General features: G+C 51.5%; 2 protein-coding genes across 10 annotated transcripts in view; one reads left to right on the top strand and one right to left on the bottom strand.

The window, feature by feature from the left end:
* Positions 1 to 3,026: 3,026 nt before the first annotated feature.
* Positions 3,027 to 17,676, bottom strand: CE3H16orf90 (chromosome E3 C16orf90 homolog). 6 transcript variants are annotated; one of them, XM_045460324.1, is made up of 3 exons: positions 17,555 to 17,676; positions 3,723 to 4,073; positions 3,027 to 3,317 (listed from the first exon to the last, which is right to left on the bottom strand). In XM_045460324.1, the coding sequence occupies exons 2-3, from the start codon at positions 3,904 to 3,906 to the stop codon at positions 3,160 to 3,162; spliced, it is 342 nt and encodes a 113-aa protein (XP_045316280.1). In that variant the 5' UTR covers positions 3,907 to 4,073; positions 17,555 to 17,676; the 3' UTR covers positions 3,027 to 3,159. The 6 variants fall into 6 exon arrangements, with proteins under 6 accessions (XP_045316280.1, XP_045316279.1, XP_045316275.1 ...); XM_045460323.1 differs by lacking the exon at positions 17,555 to 17,676 and adding an exon at positions 7,296 to 7,648; XM_045460319.1 differs by lacking the exon at positions 17,555 to 17,676 and adding an exon at positions 4,602 to 4,997.
* CLUAP1 (clusterin associated protein 1) overlaps positions 9,254 to 18,807 on the top strand; it is a 36,491-nt gene continuing 26,937 nt past the window's right edge. For 2 of the 4 annotated variants that reach the window (XM_045460311.1, XM_045460307.1), the window contains exons 1-5: positions 9,254 to 9,407; positions 12,023 to 12,134; positions 13,454 to 13,538; positions 14,383 to 14,559; positions 17,084 to 17,179. In XM_045460311.1, coding sequence (XP_045316267.1) covers positions 9,386 to 9,407; positions 12,023 to 12,134; positions 13,454 to 13,538; positions 14,383 to 14,559; positions 17,084 to 17,179 — 492 coding nt within the window. In that variant the 5' untranslated portion in view covers positions 9,254 to 9,385. Of the gene's footprint in view, positions 9,408 to 9,483; positions 9,982 to 10,008; positions 10,361 to 12,022; positions 12,135 to 13,453; positions 13,539 to 14,382; positions 14,560 to 17,083; positions 17,180 to 18,807 lie in introns of those variants that run through there. The other 2 variants (XM_045460310.1, XM_045460309.1) reach the window with 2 other exon arrangements.

The following is an 18,807-nucleotide window of genomic DNA, read 5'->3' as shown; positions in this document are numbered from 1 at the left end:
GTCCTCAGCAGCTGCCTGTTGTTCCGGGGTCTCTGAGCGGCTCTTGGCCTTGAGCTGGGGCCCGGTCCTCTCGGGAGACACTGTCCTGGCTTAGAGAAGGTTCTGCAGGTGACTCAACACAGTTGTCAGGTGGGGACTCTGGGCCGGTGCCCCCACCACAGGAGCCTGGTGGGAGCCTTGGGCCGGGACACCCCATCGTGGCAGCCTGCGGCAGGGTGCCAGCGTGTCCCTGTCCCTAACGGGCCAAGCCCAGGACCAGGTGCTTCCACCAGCCTCTCCTTGGGGCTTCTGGCCACCCCGGGGTAGGGGGTCATGTTTGTCACTCCACTAGACAGATGAGGAAGAGTGGTTCAGGGCCTGGGAAGTACCCCGGGGCTGCACAGCAAGTGAACGGTGGCCCTGGAGCCCAGCCCAGGTGTGGACTCTCCAGAGCACATGTGCACTGCTCCCCAAGGGTTGGGCGTCATCCAGACGGCCGTCCCTTGGGGCCAGGGCCTGTGGCGCCTGCAGAGCTGGGTGGGTGGGAGCCTCTGGGATGGGGACGGGGGTCGATGCTCCCACGGGGAGCTCTGAGCAGCACCTGCTGCTGGTAGGTCACATCTGGGTCATTTGTGCCAGCGGGTCTGGCTGCTTTCCTCTGATGGGTCAGCTTCAGCAGTAAGGAGGTGACTCCCTGGGGTCCCTGCCCAGTTGTGTGGCTAAGTATCACTGTTCCTTGGGTGGTGGGGGTTCTGGTCGAGCCTTTCCCTAAGAACAGCTGTGCCTTCCCAGGCTGGCCTTCCCACATCAGGTGTCGAGGACACCGCGTGTCCAAAGGACCGGAAGGGACTCCTGGCGGCCCAGTTGGGTGCCTCCTAGCTGTTCAGGGAATGGGGTGGGGGCGCCCCAGGGCGCTCGGTGCATGTTTCCATGAGTGTCGACTTGTTTGGGATGTGCCTTCACATCAACTCCGAGTCCCCAGGACGCTAGGACTGTGGCTTCGCTGTTTTTGGCCTATTCCGTGTGCTTTTCAAGAAAACCTTGGGAGGTTTAGGCAAGAGCCGTTTAGAGGTGAGCTAAGTGACTTTTCTTTGGAGCCAGCTTGTCATTGCAGCAAATGTCTCTCCCAGGGAAGAGCTGGGACTGCAGGTTGTCTGGTCTCCGTGACCTCAAGTGGGGCGGCTCGACTGGGGCCAAGGGACCCGCTCCAGGAGGCCCAGAGCTTGGCCGTGCCTGTGGCCGCGGTTCCCTCCACGTGGCCTCCCCCGGGCTGACTTTGTTACCCATCATATGGGGGGCTCCTCCGGGGCACACACCAGAAGCTGCCAGGCCTCCTTCAGGCCACAAGTGACACCACGTCCCTTCTGCCACATTCTGCTGGTGAAGCAAGACCCAGAGCCAGTCCCAATTCCAGGTGGGGACTACACGAGCGAGAATGCCACGACACGTGCATCAGAGGCCACGGTGGCCACTGACCACATCCCAAGATCTGGACCCCGGGGCAGCCTGTGCTCCTCCCTGAGCCCAACAGCTTCATCCAAAAGTGCAGGGATTGGGGCCCTGCCTCCGAGGACCATATACTGTGGATTCTGGCAAGGTCTCACTTCTGCTCAGTGCTCAGGACAGTCTCCCTAACATCTGTCTTCAGCAGTCCACCTGGCCTTGGCCTTCTGGGGCAGCAGGGAGCCGCCCTTTTTGTCACTGCCCAGTGGCTCATCTGGTAGATCCGCTAGGCGGCCGTGTCCCTGTCGCAGTCCAGCTGGAGGATTCAGACACCTACTCTCTTCAGTCCTCCTGGGGCTGCTGTCTGGCTGCTGCCACCTCAGGCTCCCACTGCCCAAGTCCACATCCACCCAGGGACCTGAATCCCCACAATCTGAGGACCAGGGGCCTACAAAATGTCCAAGGGTGGGACCGGGGTACAGGGGCAGGGAGGGGCTCTGAGGGATTATTTCCCTGCATCTGGAAGGAACCCAGGTGTCCATAGTGTCCTTGACATCACCACATGTGGTCTGCTCCTGAGTCATCACCCAGGAGCCCATGGTGGGACGAGCTCAGCCCTAGCCCGAGCAGGGTTGCCAGGACTGGAAGTCAGCCACACGGGGGGCATTGAGGTGAACCCAGGTCCTCCCATCCTGTCCCTACTGGGCTGAGTTCTAGTGATGTAGAGCAGAGGGTCTCAGCCAGAGTGATTCTGTCTCCCCCAGGGAACACTGGACACTGGACACACTTGGTTGACACACTGGGAGGAGAGTCCTATGGGAATCCAGTGGGTGGAGGCTGCCAGACATCCTATGATGCAGGGATGGCTGCTGCGACAAAGATCCGGCCCCAATGTCAACGTGATGCTGACACACGTTGGTACAGAGGAGTCCAAGCTGAGGTGCCTGGAGTCCAGCCCAGCAGGGAGAAGGGCTGTGCCCATCCTGCCTGGAGGGACAGGACGGCTGGGGGTCCCCACAGAGCAGTGAACTCAACCAAGGCCTGGGTGAGCGGCAGTGTGGGGTTCAGGCCAGCATCTCTGCCCAGGTTGGGAACTTGCTTTCTTCCTGGCACGCTCCCTACACATGGCCTGCTTTTGTTTGTACTCTGCTGCCTTGGCCAGAATCCCACGCCTCGCGTTTAGGTCTGTCGAGACCTTGCCCATCCGGGAAACCTTCTGGGAGTCTCACCCAGAAGAAGGTGTTCGCTCCTCAACCAAGGGTGGGAGTACCTTGGATCCTCCCTGGCATCAACCCAGAACTTGGCTCTCAGTGCAGCTAGCAGCTTCTCTGAGAGACTCTGTGCATTGACCTCCCCACAAACCGACCCAGGGACAAGAAGGTGCAGGCCTTGGCTTTTATTAAAATTAGACCTGTGGGCTTCCCAGCCTCTTGGGAGCCCAAGTCTCCGATCAGCCTGGCCTCCCAGGTACAGGTGGCTGACCTGAGTTGGAGCAGGCTGCAAGGGCTTCTATTTTTTTTTCTGTTCCTCCCACGGGACCTCCTCCTCCCTCCTCCCCCCCCCCCCCCTTGAGTTTTCCTGAGGCCCAGGCTCTGGTGCTGGGCAGCTGCTGGGGTGTCTCTGTGGGGTGACTCCTGGTGGGGGCTGAGCCCTTCCTCTCTGGACCTGCCTCCCTCTCCTGAGCCATCCTTTCCTCTCCCGTCCTGAGCTGGGACAGCCAGTCCTGCCATCAGATCCCTATGGTCTCTCCAGAGCCCCAGAGCGGGTTCTCTTGCACAAGGGACATGTGGACTCCTCTGAGGCCCCCCAGGACCTCTTCGGCCTGAGCCCCAAGCCTTCTGGCGGACCAGGCTGGGAGGGGGCACCCTTGGCCGGGTCCACGCTGGAACTGGAAGCTGAAGAAAGTGGACGGAGAGGAATCACTCGGAGGGACTGAAGGGAGGCTGCTAGCCCATCCTATGACCACCGCACCCCCCACCCCGAACGTGGCATTCTTCAGAATAGGAAAGGAGGAGCAGTTCTCCATAAAGAGAGCCCTAAGGAAGGGAGGAGAAAGAAGGAAATGGATGGTTCAAGCCAGAAGGACCCCTGTCTAACTCAGCCCGCTCATTTTACAAATGGGCAAACTGAAGCTGGGGGTGGGGTGGTGGGGATGAAGTTGTCCAAGGTCCCTCATTGAAGGCAAAGCTGGGATAGGAACCCAGGAACCTCGGGAGTGAAGAAGGGCCCATCTGGGTCCATCCGAGTCCCCAACAAACCCTTCTCTGGGTCTTATCCTCCTGTCCCCAGCCCTGCCTCACCTGGATTTTCCAGGCTGTCCCCAGGCACTTGAGTTTCCAGAAGAACTGAGCGGTGGCTGTCCCCTGGGCCCAAAGTCCCATGTGGCAGGTCTAGGGGCCAGGCCATCCCCTCGGGCGGTGGGAGGCAGCCCCTGGCCATGAGCTGGCCCAGCCAGTGGCTCTCACCCTGGCCGGCGGGCTGCATGTGGCTCGGCAGGTAGAGACCCAGGCCCCGGAGGTGGCGCAGCCGGAAGTTCTTGGGCTTGCTTCCCTGGGCACCGGGGCACTGCTGCTGGGCCCCCAGGCCCCCCTCGTAGATGTTGGGTGGCGTGTCGGGGTGGCTGGGATGTCCTCGGGCCCAGCTCACTGCATCTGCAGAGGGGAGAGCAGGAGGGTGGTGACTGGCAGGCCGTGGCAGCCACGAGGGGAGAACACAGTCACGTGCTTTAAGGCCAGCTCGCGTAATGGACACCACCCGCGGCTTGCCGAGCCTCGGCCTGCCTGTCTGCCAAACAGGCTCAGTCCCCTGCCTCCTGCCAACCCTCACCCAACATGTTACTCCTCTTCCCTTTCCCATCCGACAGGGAGGTCTGAGAAGCCCGAGACCGTGGCACAAAGATTTTTTTCAGGATTTTCAAGCCCTTTCTACCACCCATTTTTGCCCCCCTAGCCTAGAAAGAGCATTCCGGTGTCAGTATAGAAATTGCACAGTGGGTCCAGACCCACTGTGGGATCACACAGCCTAGACCATTGGGCATTCCCCTCTCCCAAGCATGCATGTCCCTGAGGCCACTCCGGTGGCTTTGGGCCCAGGTCGGGACAGGAGGGCATCTCTCCTCCTGCCACTCCTCCCTGCAGCCCGGCACCTTCTCTTATGCGCAGCTCAGAGAACGCACAGACCAAGGCTTCCATGGAGGGCCAGCGTGGTGGGGGAGGAGCTGCTGGGCCTCCTGTGCAGCAGGGCTCTGCTCTCCCCTGCTTGGGTCTGCACGTCTCCCGTGGCAACCGGCTCTGTGATGTCAAATGGAACACTCCCAGCCTTCCTGGACCCCCAAGTTTGGGAGAGCATGATGCCCCGGGGTAGGGGAAGGGTGGGTGGAGGGCAAGGGAAGGGGGTGGAATCCTAGGGGAGGTCCCTGATCTTCTGGTTTGGGACAGGCCACACAAAACAGACTCAGGTCTTGAAGGCCGGAGAGTCACTCCCTCAGTGACCTCTTGGGGTGTCAGTTTGCTCGTCCGTGGGTGGGAAATGAGGCTCTAAGGGCACAGACTTGGTGAGATCTGAGCCAGTGCTTTGAGCCTGCTGAGAAGGTGGTTTGGGGTGGCTGCGCAAGTCACTTAATTTTTCTAACTGTCCATTGCCCTGTAAGTTGATGATGGGGTATCATGTGGGTCGTACCAAGTGTAAGGACGGATGTGGAGGAACTGGGGCTCTGTGCACTGCTGGGGGGCATGTAAAGTGATATGACTGCTTTGGGAGAGAGTTTCTTCAAAAGTTAAACTTCTCATACACAGATACCTGTTCTCATATAGGGAAAACATGAAGTCACATGTAAAAACAAAACCTATTTGGATAAAACCATTAGAGATAAAAAGTTCAGCTCATTAGTTGCAGGACACAAGATCAACACACAAAAATTAATTGTATTTTTACATAGTAGCAAAGAAAAAGAATAAAACGAATAAATTTAATTTTTTTTTCAACGTTTATTTATTTTTGGGACAGAGAGAGACAGAGCATGAACGGGGGAGGGGCAGAGAGAGAGGGAGACACAGAATCGGAAACAGGCTCCAGGCTCTGAGCCATCAGCCCAGAGCCCGACGCGGGGCTCAAACTCACGGACCGCGAGATCGTGACCTGGCTGAAGTCGGACGCTTAACCGACTGCGCCACCCAGGCGCCCCTAAAACGAATAAATTTAACCAAGGAGGTGGAAGACATACTGAAAACTACAAAAGTGCTAGAAAAAAAGGGAAACATACACACACACACACACACGTGTGTGTGTGTGTGTGTATCCTTGTTCATGGACTGAAGGTTTAACCTGGTTGAGACAGCAACACTCTCCAAAAAAGAAAAAGTTTGAAGATTCCTTACCGCTGTTTGCAACACTTACTATAATCCTACAGTAACCCAGAGTGTGGAACTGGCATAAGGATAGACGTCCTAACCAATAGAATAGAAAAGAGAGTCCAGAAATAAACCTATGCATCTCTGGTCAATTGATTTTCAACAAGGGTGCCAAGATTATTCAATAGGAGAAAAATGGTCTCTTCAACAATGGTGCTGGGACAACTGGACGGCCAGATGGCAAAGAATGGGAGTTGGACCCCTACCTCACATCATTTACAAACATTACCTCAAAATACAATGAAGACCTACCTGTAGGAGCTAAAACTGTAAAACTATTTAAAGAAAACACGGGTAAACTTCACGACCCTGGATTTGGCAGTGGTTTCTTAGATATAATAACAAAAGCACAAGCAACAAAACAAAAAATAGATAAATTGGACCTCGTCAAAATTGAAAATTTGTGTGCTACAAAAGACACTACCAAGAAGTGAAAAGACTACAGAATGGGATAACCTTATAAATTATATATCTGATAAGCATAGTATCCAGAATATATAAAGAACTCTTAAAAACTCAACAAAAACCTAATCTGAAAATGGATGAAGAACTTGAATAGACATTTTTCCCGAAGAAGATAGACAAATGGTTAGTAAGCACATGAAAAGATGTTGAACATCATTAGTCATTAGGGAATTACAAATTTAAATGACCATGAGATACTACTTTATACCCATGAGGATGGCTATAAGAAAAAAAATGACAATATTAATGAAAATGTTGGAGAAGTTAGAACCTTCTTACACTGCTGGTGGGGATGTAAAATGGTGCAACCACTGTGGGAAAACAGTTTAGCAGTTCCTCTACAAGTTAAACATAGAATTGCCATACAACCCAGTAATTCCGCTCCTAGGTATATACCCCAAAGAATTGACAATAGGTTATTTCTTTATTTCGAGAGTGGGGGAGGGGCAGAGAGAGAAGGAGAGAGAGAATCCCAAACAGGTTCTTACAAATCGTGAGATCATGACCTGAGCTGAAATCGAGTCGGACACTGAACTAACTGGGCCACTCAGGCACTCTAGTTTTGCTTCTTTAAAGCTTTTTTGATTTTAGTCATGCTTACTGAGACACAATTTTATTTTTTTTTTTTTATTAAAATTTTTTTTTTTTCAATGTTTATTTATTTTTGGGACAGAGAGAGACAGAGCATGAGCGGGGGAGGGGCAGAGAGAGAGGGAGACACAGAATCGGAAACAGGCTCCAGGCTCTGAGCCATCAGCCCAGAGCCCGACGCGGGGCTCGAACTCACGGACCGCGAGATCGTGACCTGGCTGAAGTCGGACGCTTAACCGACTGCGCCACCCAGGCGCCCCACTGAGACACAATTTTAGATATGGTAAAACTGACCTTTTTTTGTGCATAGTTCTGTAAGTTTTTATAAACACCTACTGTCATATAGTTAGCACCACGATCAAGATATAGAACAGTTCCATCACCTTCCAAATATTCTTTTGCACCTACCTTCTCCTGGCAACTATTGATTTGTCTTCTTATCCAGACTGTCATGTAAATGGAATCATACAGTATGTAGCCTTTTGATTCCGGCTTCTTCCAGTTAGCATAAGGCATTGGAGTTTCAGCATTGTCCTCCTATATATATCTATATATCAGCAGTTCGTTTCTTTTTTTACTTCTGAGTGGTAATCCATTATATGGATATATCACAGTTTATCCATTCATAAATTGAGGGATGTCCGTTTGAATGCTTTCAAGTTTTGGGATCAATGTTTGTGTACAGGTTTTTGTGTGAACCTCAGTTTTTGTTTGTTTCTCTTGGGCAAATACTTAGGAGAATTGCTCAGCTATATGTTTGTTTGTTTGTTTGTTTTTTAATATTTATCTTTGAGACAGAGACAGAGCATGAGCAGGGGAGGGGCAGAGAGAGGGAGACACAGGACTGGAAGCCCATTCCAGGCTCTGCGCTGTCAGCACAGAGTCCATCGCAGGGCTCAAACTCACAGACCGTGAGATCATGACCTGAGCCAAAGTTGGCGGCCTAACCGACTGAGCCACCCAGGCGCCCCAGTCATATGTTAAATATATATTTAATTTTATAAAAAATTACCGGTTTTGCAAAGTGGCTGCACTGTTTTAGATTCTCACCAATAATATACAAAAGTTCAAGTTGCTCCACATTCTTTGAAAGCATGGCACTGTCAGGGTTTTTGAACTCCTCAACCACGTGTCATGACCTGAGCCTAAATCGGAGGCTCAACGGGCCTGAGCCACCCAGGCGCCCCCTTTTTGTCTGCTAACTGATTTGCTTTCTTACTGATTTGGAGAGTTCATTATGTATTCTGGATACAAATCTTCCTATCACGTGTGTTTCGTGGATATTTTTTTCTAGCCTGTGGGCTATCTTTTCATTTTCTTAAAAGTGTCTTGAAGAGCAGTTTTAAATTTTGCTGCAGTCCAATGTATTTTTAAAAAAAACTATTTCTTTTTTAAAGGGCTCATACCTCTGGTGTATCTAAGAGATCTTGCTCAACACAGTCACAACACGTTTCCCCTAAGTTTTCTTCTAGAAAACTATAGATTTTAAGCTTTACCTTTAGGGAAAAACAAAACTCTCCACGGAAGCGCGACCAGGTGTGTGGGCTCTATTTCGGGACTCTCTTTAAGGTCCGAGCCTTTGTGCGTGGGTTCCTTCGCCCACACCAACAGGGAGGAGGGTGGCCAGAGGATGGCACTACCTCTTGGCCCGCCCTTCCGGACTCGGCACACTTCATTCACGCCCCCAGCCCCTCTCGGTCGCCTGCCTCCCACCTTGGCAGCCAGGCAGGGAGGACTCCCACGGGATCTCCCGGCGGCCAGGCCACGTGTCACGCGCATCCCTCACCCAGCAGCCCCACACTACCTCCACGGGCTCACGCCCACACTCACGCCCCAAAAGCCACGGTTGCCAGGACAACCCCCGGCCTGCAAGGACCGGGGCCGATTTCCGGCCTGTTGTGAAGCCCGAGCCAGCTGCGCAGGCGCGATCGCGCCAGAGCCGCCTGTCGCCGCCTGGTGGTCAGCCTGGGTTTTCGCTCAGCTACATCCCGGGCCTCGCCCCTTCATGCTGTTGCCGCTTCTCTGGGCCTTCGGTCGCCGGTGAAGCCAGCAAGTTTACCCATGGCAGAGAGAAGTGTGCTGGGCACGGGACCCAGGAGGGAGACCCGGCTTCGTAACATTACCGTACATTCTGTCTAGGGGAGTTGAGGAAGAAATGTGAAGCAGTACGTAGAGCGCCTAGCACAGTGTCAGGCACGTAGTAGGTGATCAGAATGTGTCCGCCAGGGCCACATGTTTGTTTGCAACGTGTGTGAAGGGTACGCAAATGCTGCACACTCGCAGCCCCTAGCCGCGACCGGAATCCCTCAGCGTCGCCAGACGCACCCGGCCCAGCGCCCTCTCGCTTGCGCATGCGCACGCGCGCGACCGGGCCCCTTCCGGCCCAGTCTTGTTTGGCCCCGGCCGCGCGCCGTTGAGGGCTGGGTGTGTTGCCATAGAAACCCGTGAGCGCTGAGGGCGAGCGACCCAGACTCCAGGCTGCTGGGGATCAGAGCGCCATGTCTTTCCGCGACCTCCGCAGTAAGGCACCGCTGTCACCTGCGGGTCCTCGGTCCGAGGCTTGCACGGCCAGAACCCCCTCGAGACTGTGCGGCTCAGGGGTGTCCCTGCCCGCTGCCGCCCCACCCCCCCTTTCCAGGCTGGGCGCCCCAGCCTGGTCTCTGAGATGGCGGGGGGTTGTGTGTGTGCCCGCGGCCGCGTGCGGCTAGTGCGGCTGAGGAGCCGGGGTTAATTGTATCTAATTTCATAGGACTTGTATTGCCACACGGGGCTGCTCGCTGCCGTATTGGAAGACGATGAGACGTTTTTGAGTGGGGTTAGCTTAAGAGCTCAGAAAACCGAGGAGGGGACTGGTGATTGATAATAGTTGCAGCTGATATAGAATTTTTACGATCTGCCAGGTAGTTCCTGTTCTGTGCGTGTCCATCGTTTCATTCACTCCTCGGAGCTCCTCTGTGCTCCTGTATTTAGAGAGGAGGAAACGGGCAGCCAGGTCAGGTAACTCGGTCAGAGGACACAGGCGGTGAGAGCTGGCGCTGGAGTTTGAATTCAGGTTGTCTAACTTCCAAAGCCTGCGTGCTTCCTAACAGAGCTGGTGAGGAGAAGGGAGCCCAGACGCCTTTGCTGGAAGGGTGGGGGAAGTGGAATCCGGATAAGAGAATTCGTTACTAATTCTTTGGAGCACCTGTTACACACCAGGCGTTTTACATTCAATACGGTATTTTAGTCCTCGCTTTGGCAGTGAGGTAGGTAGTGTAATCGGGATGAAATACTTTGAGCCACAGAGAGGTAAAGTTGCTTGCTTTAGGTCACGCAGCTAGAACGGGGTGGAACCAAGGATCCGGACTTGGCACTGTGTGAACCGAATTCTCTTGCCTTTTATGCACCATCATTTTCTGAATCTGAAGCGGTTGAGCAGACTGGCTCCACCTGCGTGGGTGGAGCCGGGGATTGCCAATGTGGTGTGGTCCGGGGTGCGTCTTTACTGCCAGTTTTCTACCCGAATTGCTGGAAATGTCCCCATTAACGATTACTCCTTTCAGTTGTGACTGGAGGCATCGCGTTTTATTGACACCCCTGGTAGTACCATGGTGTGAATTACGACCTCTGGGATTTGCGGGGTCTGGGGGACTGTGCGTTGTAGAGACCAGTTTCTGCCCCCCACAGTTAGAGGCCGAGGCCAGCGTTCTGCTAGGGGACGCTCAGTGGAGTTGTGTTGCGGGGGAAGGTATAAGAAGGGAATTTCTGAACATTTTGCCCTTAATGAATGCCAAACGTGTGTGCAATTTATGGTAAGAGTCTCAAATTGTCCCCATTTTGCGGAATTAACCGAACCTGACAACTCAATAGGAGGACGGATTTGGGCAGTTCCTGGCTGTGTGGTGGGAAGACTGCCACATTATTTACCCCCACTCTGTTCACATTTCCCAGAAAACAGTGACAGAGGCCCTCTGTGCCTTTGCTCTTTCCTTTGCTCGTACCTTCTCTTCTGTTGCCTGCTGACATCCAACCTAACCTCCGGTGCCCAGGAAGTTTATTTGTGAATGTCGCTGAGATATTTGGAACCTTCAGGAAGGGCGAGGACAGGCATTCTGTAGCCAGAAGCGCACCGAATATAGACCTTGGCACGTTGTGGAAACGCAAAAAACGTTTGTTGTGTTCATTTGCTCATTCTGCTCAAACCTTAGTGACCACCACTTCCGGTTTTGAAAAGTATTAGTAGGGTTGTTTCTTGTTCTGGTGTATAAAAAAAAAAATCTAAGTGTTGCTGTATAGTTCCACCAGTCTCTTTAAGATTTCTTTAAATATGCAATTAACCTTTAAAATTTGGGTTATATAGGACCTCAGTCCTATATGCTCACTAAACAAAGATAAAAAAGACAACTCCAAAATAACTCAGGTGAACTTCTCCCTGACCACCATCACCTCTAAACATAACCACTGTTCACATGTAATGTATTTTTTCCTTATGACCTTGTATAAAGCCAGGTGTAGCGGGATCCTCGGGCAGAGTCGTGACTCTGAGGCTTTTCTTTCCGGGAAGCAACTTTATTCTTGCCGGCACTGCTCAGTTGGGTTCGTACCCGAAGAACTGAGCCCCCAGTGCCTCGTGGTGTAGTTTTTTAAATCTATTTTTTACTTCTTTGTCTCCCATATATGGTAAGACACAAACACGTAGTCTGAACTAGGGGTCTCCTGTTACAAGGTCGTGACGGATGTTGTCACGTACATGTGGTACGTGTATAGCCAGGTTGCCTTGAGGTTTTGGTTTTTTTTTTTTTGTCTCCTTAGGGAGGGAACCCTGCCCCACAAGTAATTCTCATTTTGAATAGTACAGAGAAAGATATCCAAGAGAAATGACCTATCAAAGACAGATTCACAGCCGGTCCCTAAACTCTGTTATAATGTAGTAAAGCTTTTACTTTGCCCTCCCGTTGAACTTAAATGTTTTTCAGGAAGCAGAGGAGGTATTTCAACTTTCATCTCCTTTTTACTTTCCCTCTTAGAGAGTTGATAAATAGTCCCCCAAACTGTCAATATGTTGGGAATAACCAGGGAAAGCAAGGGAAATGTCGAAGTTGATAAGTGGTTGGTCTTTGATGGGGAACTGACTGAATTGTTTTACCTTTGGACAGATTTCACAGAGATGATGAGAGCCTTGGGATACCCTCGACATATCTCTATGGAAAATTTCCGCACACCAAATTTTGGACTTGTGTCTGAAGTGCTTCTTTGGCTGGTGAAACGGTTAGAACTTTTATTGAGGTCTAAGAATGAATACCATATTCCATAGCTACCAAGAATAGGATACCGTTGTGAAGCAAAAGGAAGAATTCAATAAATTAAAAAAAATTTTTTTAACGTTTATTTATTTTTGAGAGAGAAAGAGAGGGAGAGAGACAGACAGAATACAAAGCAGGCTCCAGGCTCCGAGCTGTCTGCGTGGAGCCCAATGCGGGGCTCGAACCCACGAACTGTGAGATCATGACCTGAGCCGAAGTTGGACACTTAACCAACTGAGCCACCCGGGCACCCCAAGAATTCAATAAATTGTGAGTTTGACAGACTCCTTTGTAACCTGTTAAAAATCAGTGGAGTATAGGGGCGCCTGGGTGGCTCAGTCGTTTAAGCGTCTGACTTCAGCTCAGGTCATGATCTCATGGTTCGTGGGTTCAGGCCCCACATAGGGCTCTGTGCTGAGACCTCAGAGCCTGGAACCTGCTTCCAATTCTGTGTCTACCTCTCCCTACCCCTCCCCTGCTCGTTGTCTGTCTCTCAAAAATAAATAAATGTTAAAAAAAAAAAAAAAATCAGTGGTGTACGAAGAACGCCGCGGGAGAAGGGAATATAGCAGGCAGTGGTAAAAGGAGATTTCTTAGTCGGAAGCATGCACTGCGCTCAGCTGCAAGTGCCTCTTCATGCTCTCCCTTCCGCAGGGAGTGGTGGTCTCTCCACACACTCTGATGAGTACTGGAGTAGAAATTACCAAGATTTAAATTTCATTTTGTGTGAGAAATCTACCACGATTCAGGGGTGGCAGACTTTTCTAAGGGGATTGCGACTATCTTAGCTGTCACAGGCTACATAAGATCTTTGTTGCAAATTCTTACACATGTTTTGTTTGTGATAGGTAATCCTTGAAAAGTGTAAAAACCCTTCTTAGCATGCAGGCTGCCTAGAAAGAGACTGCTGACTTCTGACCCCTGGCGGGCTGTCAGTGGCACCCGGAACTCCGCGCTTCCCAACCTCACGCGTTAGCCCTGTGTCAAGGGCTGTCGGCTAGAGTAATAGTTCTGATTATGTTAATTACACTTTCAGGTCTGAGACAGATTTAAGTTTGTATGCTGAGCCCCAGACTTGATTTTTGGAATCCCATAAATCTGTTCTTAGGTGAGGACTCACTCCCTTGAGCGTTTAGCATTTTATGCTACTTTTGAGGTCTCTCTTAACCTTGCCCCCTGAGCTGGGGACTCCAAGAGCTAATTGTCACAGATCCCCTCAGCTGCCTGCTTTCTCTTGTGTTAACTTTCCACTTAATTAACTTGTGTCTTTTCCTTCTGTGAAAGGTATGAACCTCACACTGACATCCCTTCAGATGTGGAGACTGAACAAGACCGAGTTTTCTTCATTAAGGCAATTGCCCAGTTCATGGTTAGTTCCCAGCTTTGTGACAGAGTGATAACACTAACCCCACTGGAGAGGAGTCCTCGTTAGGGCCGCTTGCGGGTTTCTGACCGCCTCCCGTTAGCAGCTTTCTGGTAGCCGTTTCACCAGCACAGAGTTTTGGGGTTCTGTTTTTAATTCATTGTTTGTTAAGAATTCTATTTCGTTAGTTTTGAATGGGTAATAGATGTCGTGGTTCAACATTTTTTAAAAATGTGAAACAGTAGAATGGCTTTTTATGCTGCCTGCCCGTTGACCCAGTTCTGTCCCCAGTCGCGTCTTCCAGAGTTTCTTTATGCATAGGTAAGCAAATACAATATACTTTCTTTGCCCTTCCTTTACACACATGGTGTTTGGGATCTTGCTTTCTTAATGGTACATTTTGGAGAACTTTCCAAGTACAAATACAGCTTCCTCATTCTTTCTTATAGCTGAGTAGTAGTGCTTTTTTGGGTATACCACGATTTATGTGGTTTATATACAGATAGGCATTTAGACGTTTGTAACTTTGGCTCTCTGAAACAGCGCTGTCGTGAATAACCTGTACGTACCATTTTCTTCATGACTGCGTCTCTAGCATGAGTCCTTAGGATTGGAATTGTTGGGGCGAAGATAATGTGCATTTGTAATTTTCTTGTCCCTTACCAAATTGCTCTCCATCCAGATGGCGTCCATTTACACACCCGCTTGGAGTGCTTGAGCCGCTTGAAAGTTTGACCCTTAATACAGTCAGGTTACTGAAGAGAGATTTTCAAAATACCTACATAGGATTTGATTTAGATTTTTCGTGGAAAGGGCCTTAAACTGTTACCCTTCTTTTGTCTGAAAATAGGCCACCAAGGCACATATAAAACTCAATACCAAGAAGCTTTATCAGGCAGATGGGTATGCAGTGAAAGAACTTCTCAAGATCACCTCTGTCCTTTATAACGCCATGAAGACCAAAGGGCTGGAGGGCTCGAAGATAGGAGAGGACGTCAGCAAATTCAAGTTTGATCTTGGCTCAAAGGTGAGGACCACGAAAGGCTCCTGGTGAGGGACGGGATATTTATTTCTTAGAGTCTGAAAAGGACCCTGTCAGATACTCCCGGTGCCACTTCTTTCCTTACGCCTTAACTGAGAGCAGTTTTTCAGTTTTGCACTCGTCAGCCCTTGGATACAAACAGAAGCCACGGTAAAGTAATCCAGCTCCTTATCGAAAGCCCGCTACATGCCAGGCACAGTTCAGGCGCAGGGGATGCGGGCATGAACATCGAGGACGGAAGCCCGCTCTTCCTGTGGCTCAGTTAGGGGCGTCAGACTAAACCACACAGCAGAAGGAATGTCAGGTCACAGGTGGCCGATGTGTGGGGAGCTGTAAAGCGGGGCAGGGGCGGGCGGGGAGGGCCGGGGCAGGTGTCTTCAGTAGGGAGGTGGGAGAGGTGCCATCTTCAGCAGGAGGACGGGAAGGGATTTGAAATTCTGTGTTAAGAGCATCACTCTGGCCGCTGGGGTGAGATCAGACTGAGGGGGGAGGTGAGGGTGGAGGTGGACCTGTTACAAAGCAAGAGATGACAGTGACCTTGAACCAAGCGGGTGACGTCAGGAGCTCAGCTGAGGTAGGAGGGAGCTGAGTTGCCAGGCATCGGAGTCTTGGTTCAAGCAGCAAGTCAGAAGTGGAAGTTAAGTCCTGAGTCACTTACTGTCATGGTTTGGGCAAGGGGCTAAAAGCAGAGGAAGTGTCCCCTCCGGCCCCCACCCCGACGCCATTCCTTCTTCTCCCAGGAGAGGGCGCACCAGTCAAGGGTTGTGTGCTGAGGGAGCTCTGAACAAAAGGCTCCAGCAGTTTTCACCCTGAGGTGGGGGAGGACCAGGAGTGGCAGAGTGGTGGGTGCTGGGTCTTTGGGGAGAGTGTCCTCGGGTTTTCTCCCCAGCTCCCTAACAGGGAAGCCTGGGAGGCACCAGAGAGGACCTCAGCCCGAGGCCACGGATGGGAGACCTGGGAGGGGAGGCCCTGGGGCTAGGAAGGCGGATATTTTGTAGGAACCGGTGGGTCAGGGGGCCGGAGTCCTTGACTGCCACTCCCTTCAGAGCCTGCAGCGAGGAGTCTCTTCTGGTGCGCGGTGGGCGCAGCTCTCCCCGTGGGGCCCGCCAGGGAAAACCTTGGTGGTCGCCCGTGGTCAGGCCAGAGAAACCACACCTAGGTTTTTAACCAGGAGTGAGACGCCTCCATGGAAAGAAGTGACCGGAAGTTAGAACCTTCTTTGAACGTAGATCTTGGGGGCTTGCGTGTGAGTTGAGAGAAAACAGACAGTGCAAGGAAGATCCTACAGCCACGCTGTCCGGTAGAACTTTCTGTGATGATGGATGGGTTCTTTATCCGCACCGCACGGTACGGCAGCCACTAGCCACGCGTAGCTAGCCCAGCCGGGTGGGTTCTAAATTTTTTTATTTACTTCTTTATTCATTTTTTTCTTTTCTAAATTTTATTTAATTTTAAGCAATTTAACATTGAAAATGGCCACATGTGGCAAGTCCGTGCGGTATCAACATCCTAGCTCTAAAGTCTTTGGTCTGAGCACCGGAACCGACCAAGTTGCCGGTTTCCCAAACGGAGGGGAGCATGGAAGGAGCGGGCTTGGTGGGAAAGGTGGGGCGTTTGGTCTGGAACACGTTCAGTGTGAGGTGTCGGGCCTCAGGTCATAGATGGCATTAGGGCCAGAACTCAGGAGGGAGTGTGACTAGAAAGACTTCGGGGGACCAGACTCTGATGTACTCCAGGCCCGGAAGCGGGGGAGGTGAGACTCCCGCGGAGAAAACCGGATCTTTGCTGCCGTGAGGTGGGTGCAGCTGGGGCTGGAGGAAGCAGAAGCGGGAAGAGAGTCCTCAGCTGTGAATGAAGAGGGAGCCTTGTTGCTGGTGGTCTGGGAATAAGAGGGGGTGACATGTTATTGCAAGAGAGCAAGAGGGAGCCGAGCAAGGAAACATTGGGGCTCTTTGGAAAACGTCGCAGATGCAAGGAAGAGGGGGCGACCCGTGAACCCTAAGAAAGAAGCTTGTGCTCAGACCACGGGCCGTCATCTTCACGGCAGCAGCTGCCACCCTTGAGGGAGCCGGGCGCTGCTGCAGGGCTGTGGGCGCGTTACGTCACGTGGGCCTTAGCGGCCCTGTGCGGCCCGTCCAGAGGCGGGGGCTCGGGGGGTGGGAGCGATGAACGCGGGGCACCAGGGTTCTGCGGTAGGACGTGTGCCTCTCCGGTTGTCCCTCCTGTGGTCATCCTGCTACCTTCGGGGTCCCCTGTTGGGACCGAGTCGGAAAAGGAAGCATGTCCCTTTCACCCTCCTACACTTCCTGGTTGAGGAATACATTTGACTTGGCATTTGGATTTTCGGAGAGCCCCACGTGTCCTGGGAGCGCGCCTCCGCAGGATGTAACATGTGTCCCGTGCAAAACATGTTCAGTAGTCAGGTATCCTGATGGGAGACAGGAATCGATATTCTGAATGTCTGTTAACCTATCACCGAGGTTTCCGTTTTTGATATTTTTCCTTCCAGATTGCAGACTTGAAAGCAGCCAGGCAGCTTGCTTCTGAGATCACATCCAGAGGGGCCTCTCTGTATGACCTGCTGGGCAAGGAGGTGGAGCTGAGGGTAAGCAGTATTCGGATGCTTCCCCAACGAAGCATTTTTCAGCATTTCCTTTCCAGTTCTGCTTTTCCCGGTCCTTCTGATTTCATTAAACCATACCTGACTGGGGCTCCTGGGTGGCTCAGTCGGTTGAGTGTCTGACTTTGGCTCGGGTCATGATCTCGCGGTTCATGAGTTTGAGCCCCGCGTCAGGCTCTGTGCTGACAGCTCAGAGCCTGGAGCCTGCTTCGGATTCTGTGTCTCCCTCTCTCTCTGCCCCACCCTTGCTTGTGCGCTCTCTCTCTGTCTCTCAAAAATGAGTAAACGTTAAGTGTGTGTATATACATATGTATCTATACACACACACACACATACGTATATACATACATATAAATGTACCTGCTTAAATGAGATCCCGTGCTAGGAAGTAATACACAGCGTTAGCTGCCATTCTTGCTTCTAGGGCCACTGGTCTGTTTTTAATAGCTGTGGCTTCTAGTTCACAAATAGCAATTATGTAGCCTGTTGCTGGAACTTTCCTCCTTGTGCCCATAGCAGACTTTGCTGATCATGGTGCTTTATCCTGGGGAACTCAGCATTCTTGTCTGCATAGTGCTCTTCTGAGCCCATGGTTCCCAAACCTTGCTTCCCGGTAGAATCACGTGTGCGTGGATACCAGCTTCTGTTCTGGTGTCAGAACGGATACCAGCTTCTGTTCTGATGTCATTGGTTTGGAGTACGACGTAGGCATTGGAAGCTAGAAGTCTCCGGATGATTCTGACGTGCAGCAGGTTTGGGGAGCCCATGACCTAGGCAGTCCCAACCACTCAGCTGAAGTGGATGTTATAGTTAAAATTCATTTGCAATGCTTGTTTCTGCCAGTGCCCATCAAGGAGAATGCTTCATCCACTACATGTAAGGAGCTGTTTAAGAGCGTGCCTCCTAAAACCCTTCCAGAGCTCCTAGAGTCCTTGTAAATCACCTGATGTCCACGTTGTCCCCCAAACCAGTGAGTCAGAATGTCTGGGGCTAAGAGCCAGGCATCCAGCTTTTAAAGATCTCCGGGTGATTCCAACGTGGGGCAGAGTTTGGGAGCCACTGGTTGAAGAAGAAATGGATGCTGTTTAACTCTTACGTGTAAAGACGTATGTCATTGGAAGCACACGTGCTCACATCTCACGTTTTTAAGTTCAATGCGGTTAATTCATCTCGTTCTGGTCTGGTATGTCAGCCGTGGCCTCTCACTTCCTGGTCTATGTTCTGGCATCACTGACGAAGTATGATAGTGTTTTTTCTCTTGCTTTTCATTTCTGCGCCAGGAGTGGTCTGGAAGCAGGGGACTTGGGTACCAGCTCACCATCCTTGCTCTCGATACCGTAACCTGGTGGTGGCCGCCCGGTGAAGGGTAGTTGGCAGAACACAACGGCCGCTCCCGTCTAATAGCTCATTCAGTTAACGAGGCAGCTCTAGGCTTTCTGGGTTCTTTGTTTTCTATTTTTTACTTATTTTATTTTATTTACTTTTTAATTTTTTTTTCTTTTTTTAAATTTTTTTTTTTTCAACGTTTATTTATTTTTGGGACAGAGAGAGACAGAGCATAAACGGGGGAGGGGCACAGAGAGAGGGAGACACAGAATCGGAAACAGGCTCCA

Source organism: Leopardus geoffroyi, chromosome E3, assembly GCF_018350155.1.
Source record: "Leopardus geoffroyi isolate Oge1 chromosome E3, O.geoffroyi_Oge1_pat1.0, whole genome shotgun sequence".
Classification (NCBI taxonomy): domain Eukaryota; kingdom Metazoa; phylum Chordata; class Mammalia; order Carnivora; family Felidae; genus Leopardus; species Leopardus geoffroyi.
The sequence above is the reverse complement of the archived record's forward strand: the minus strand, read 5'-3'. Positions and strand labels throughout refer to the sequence as shown.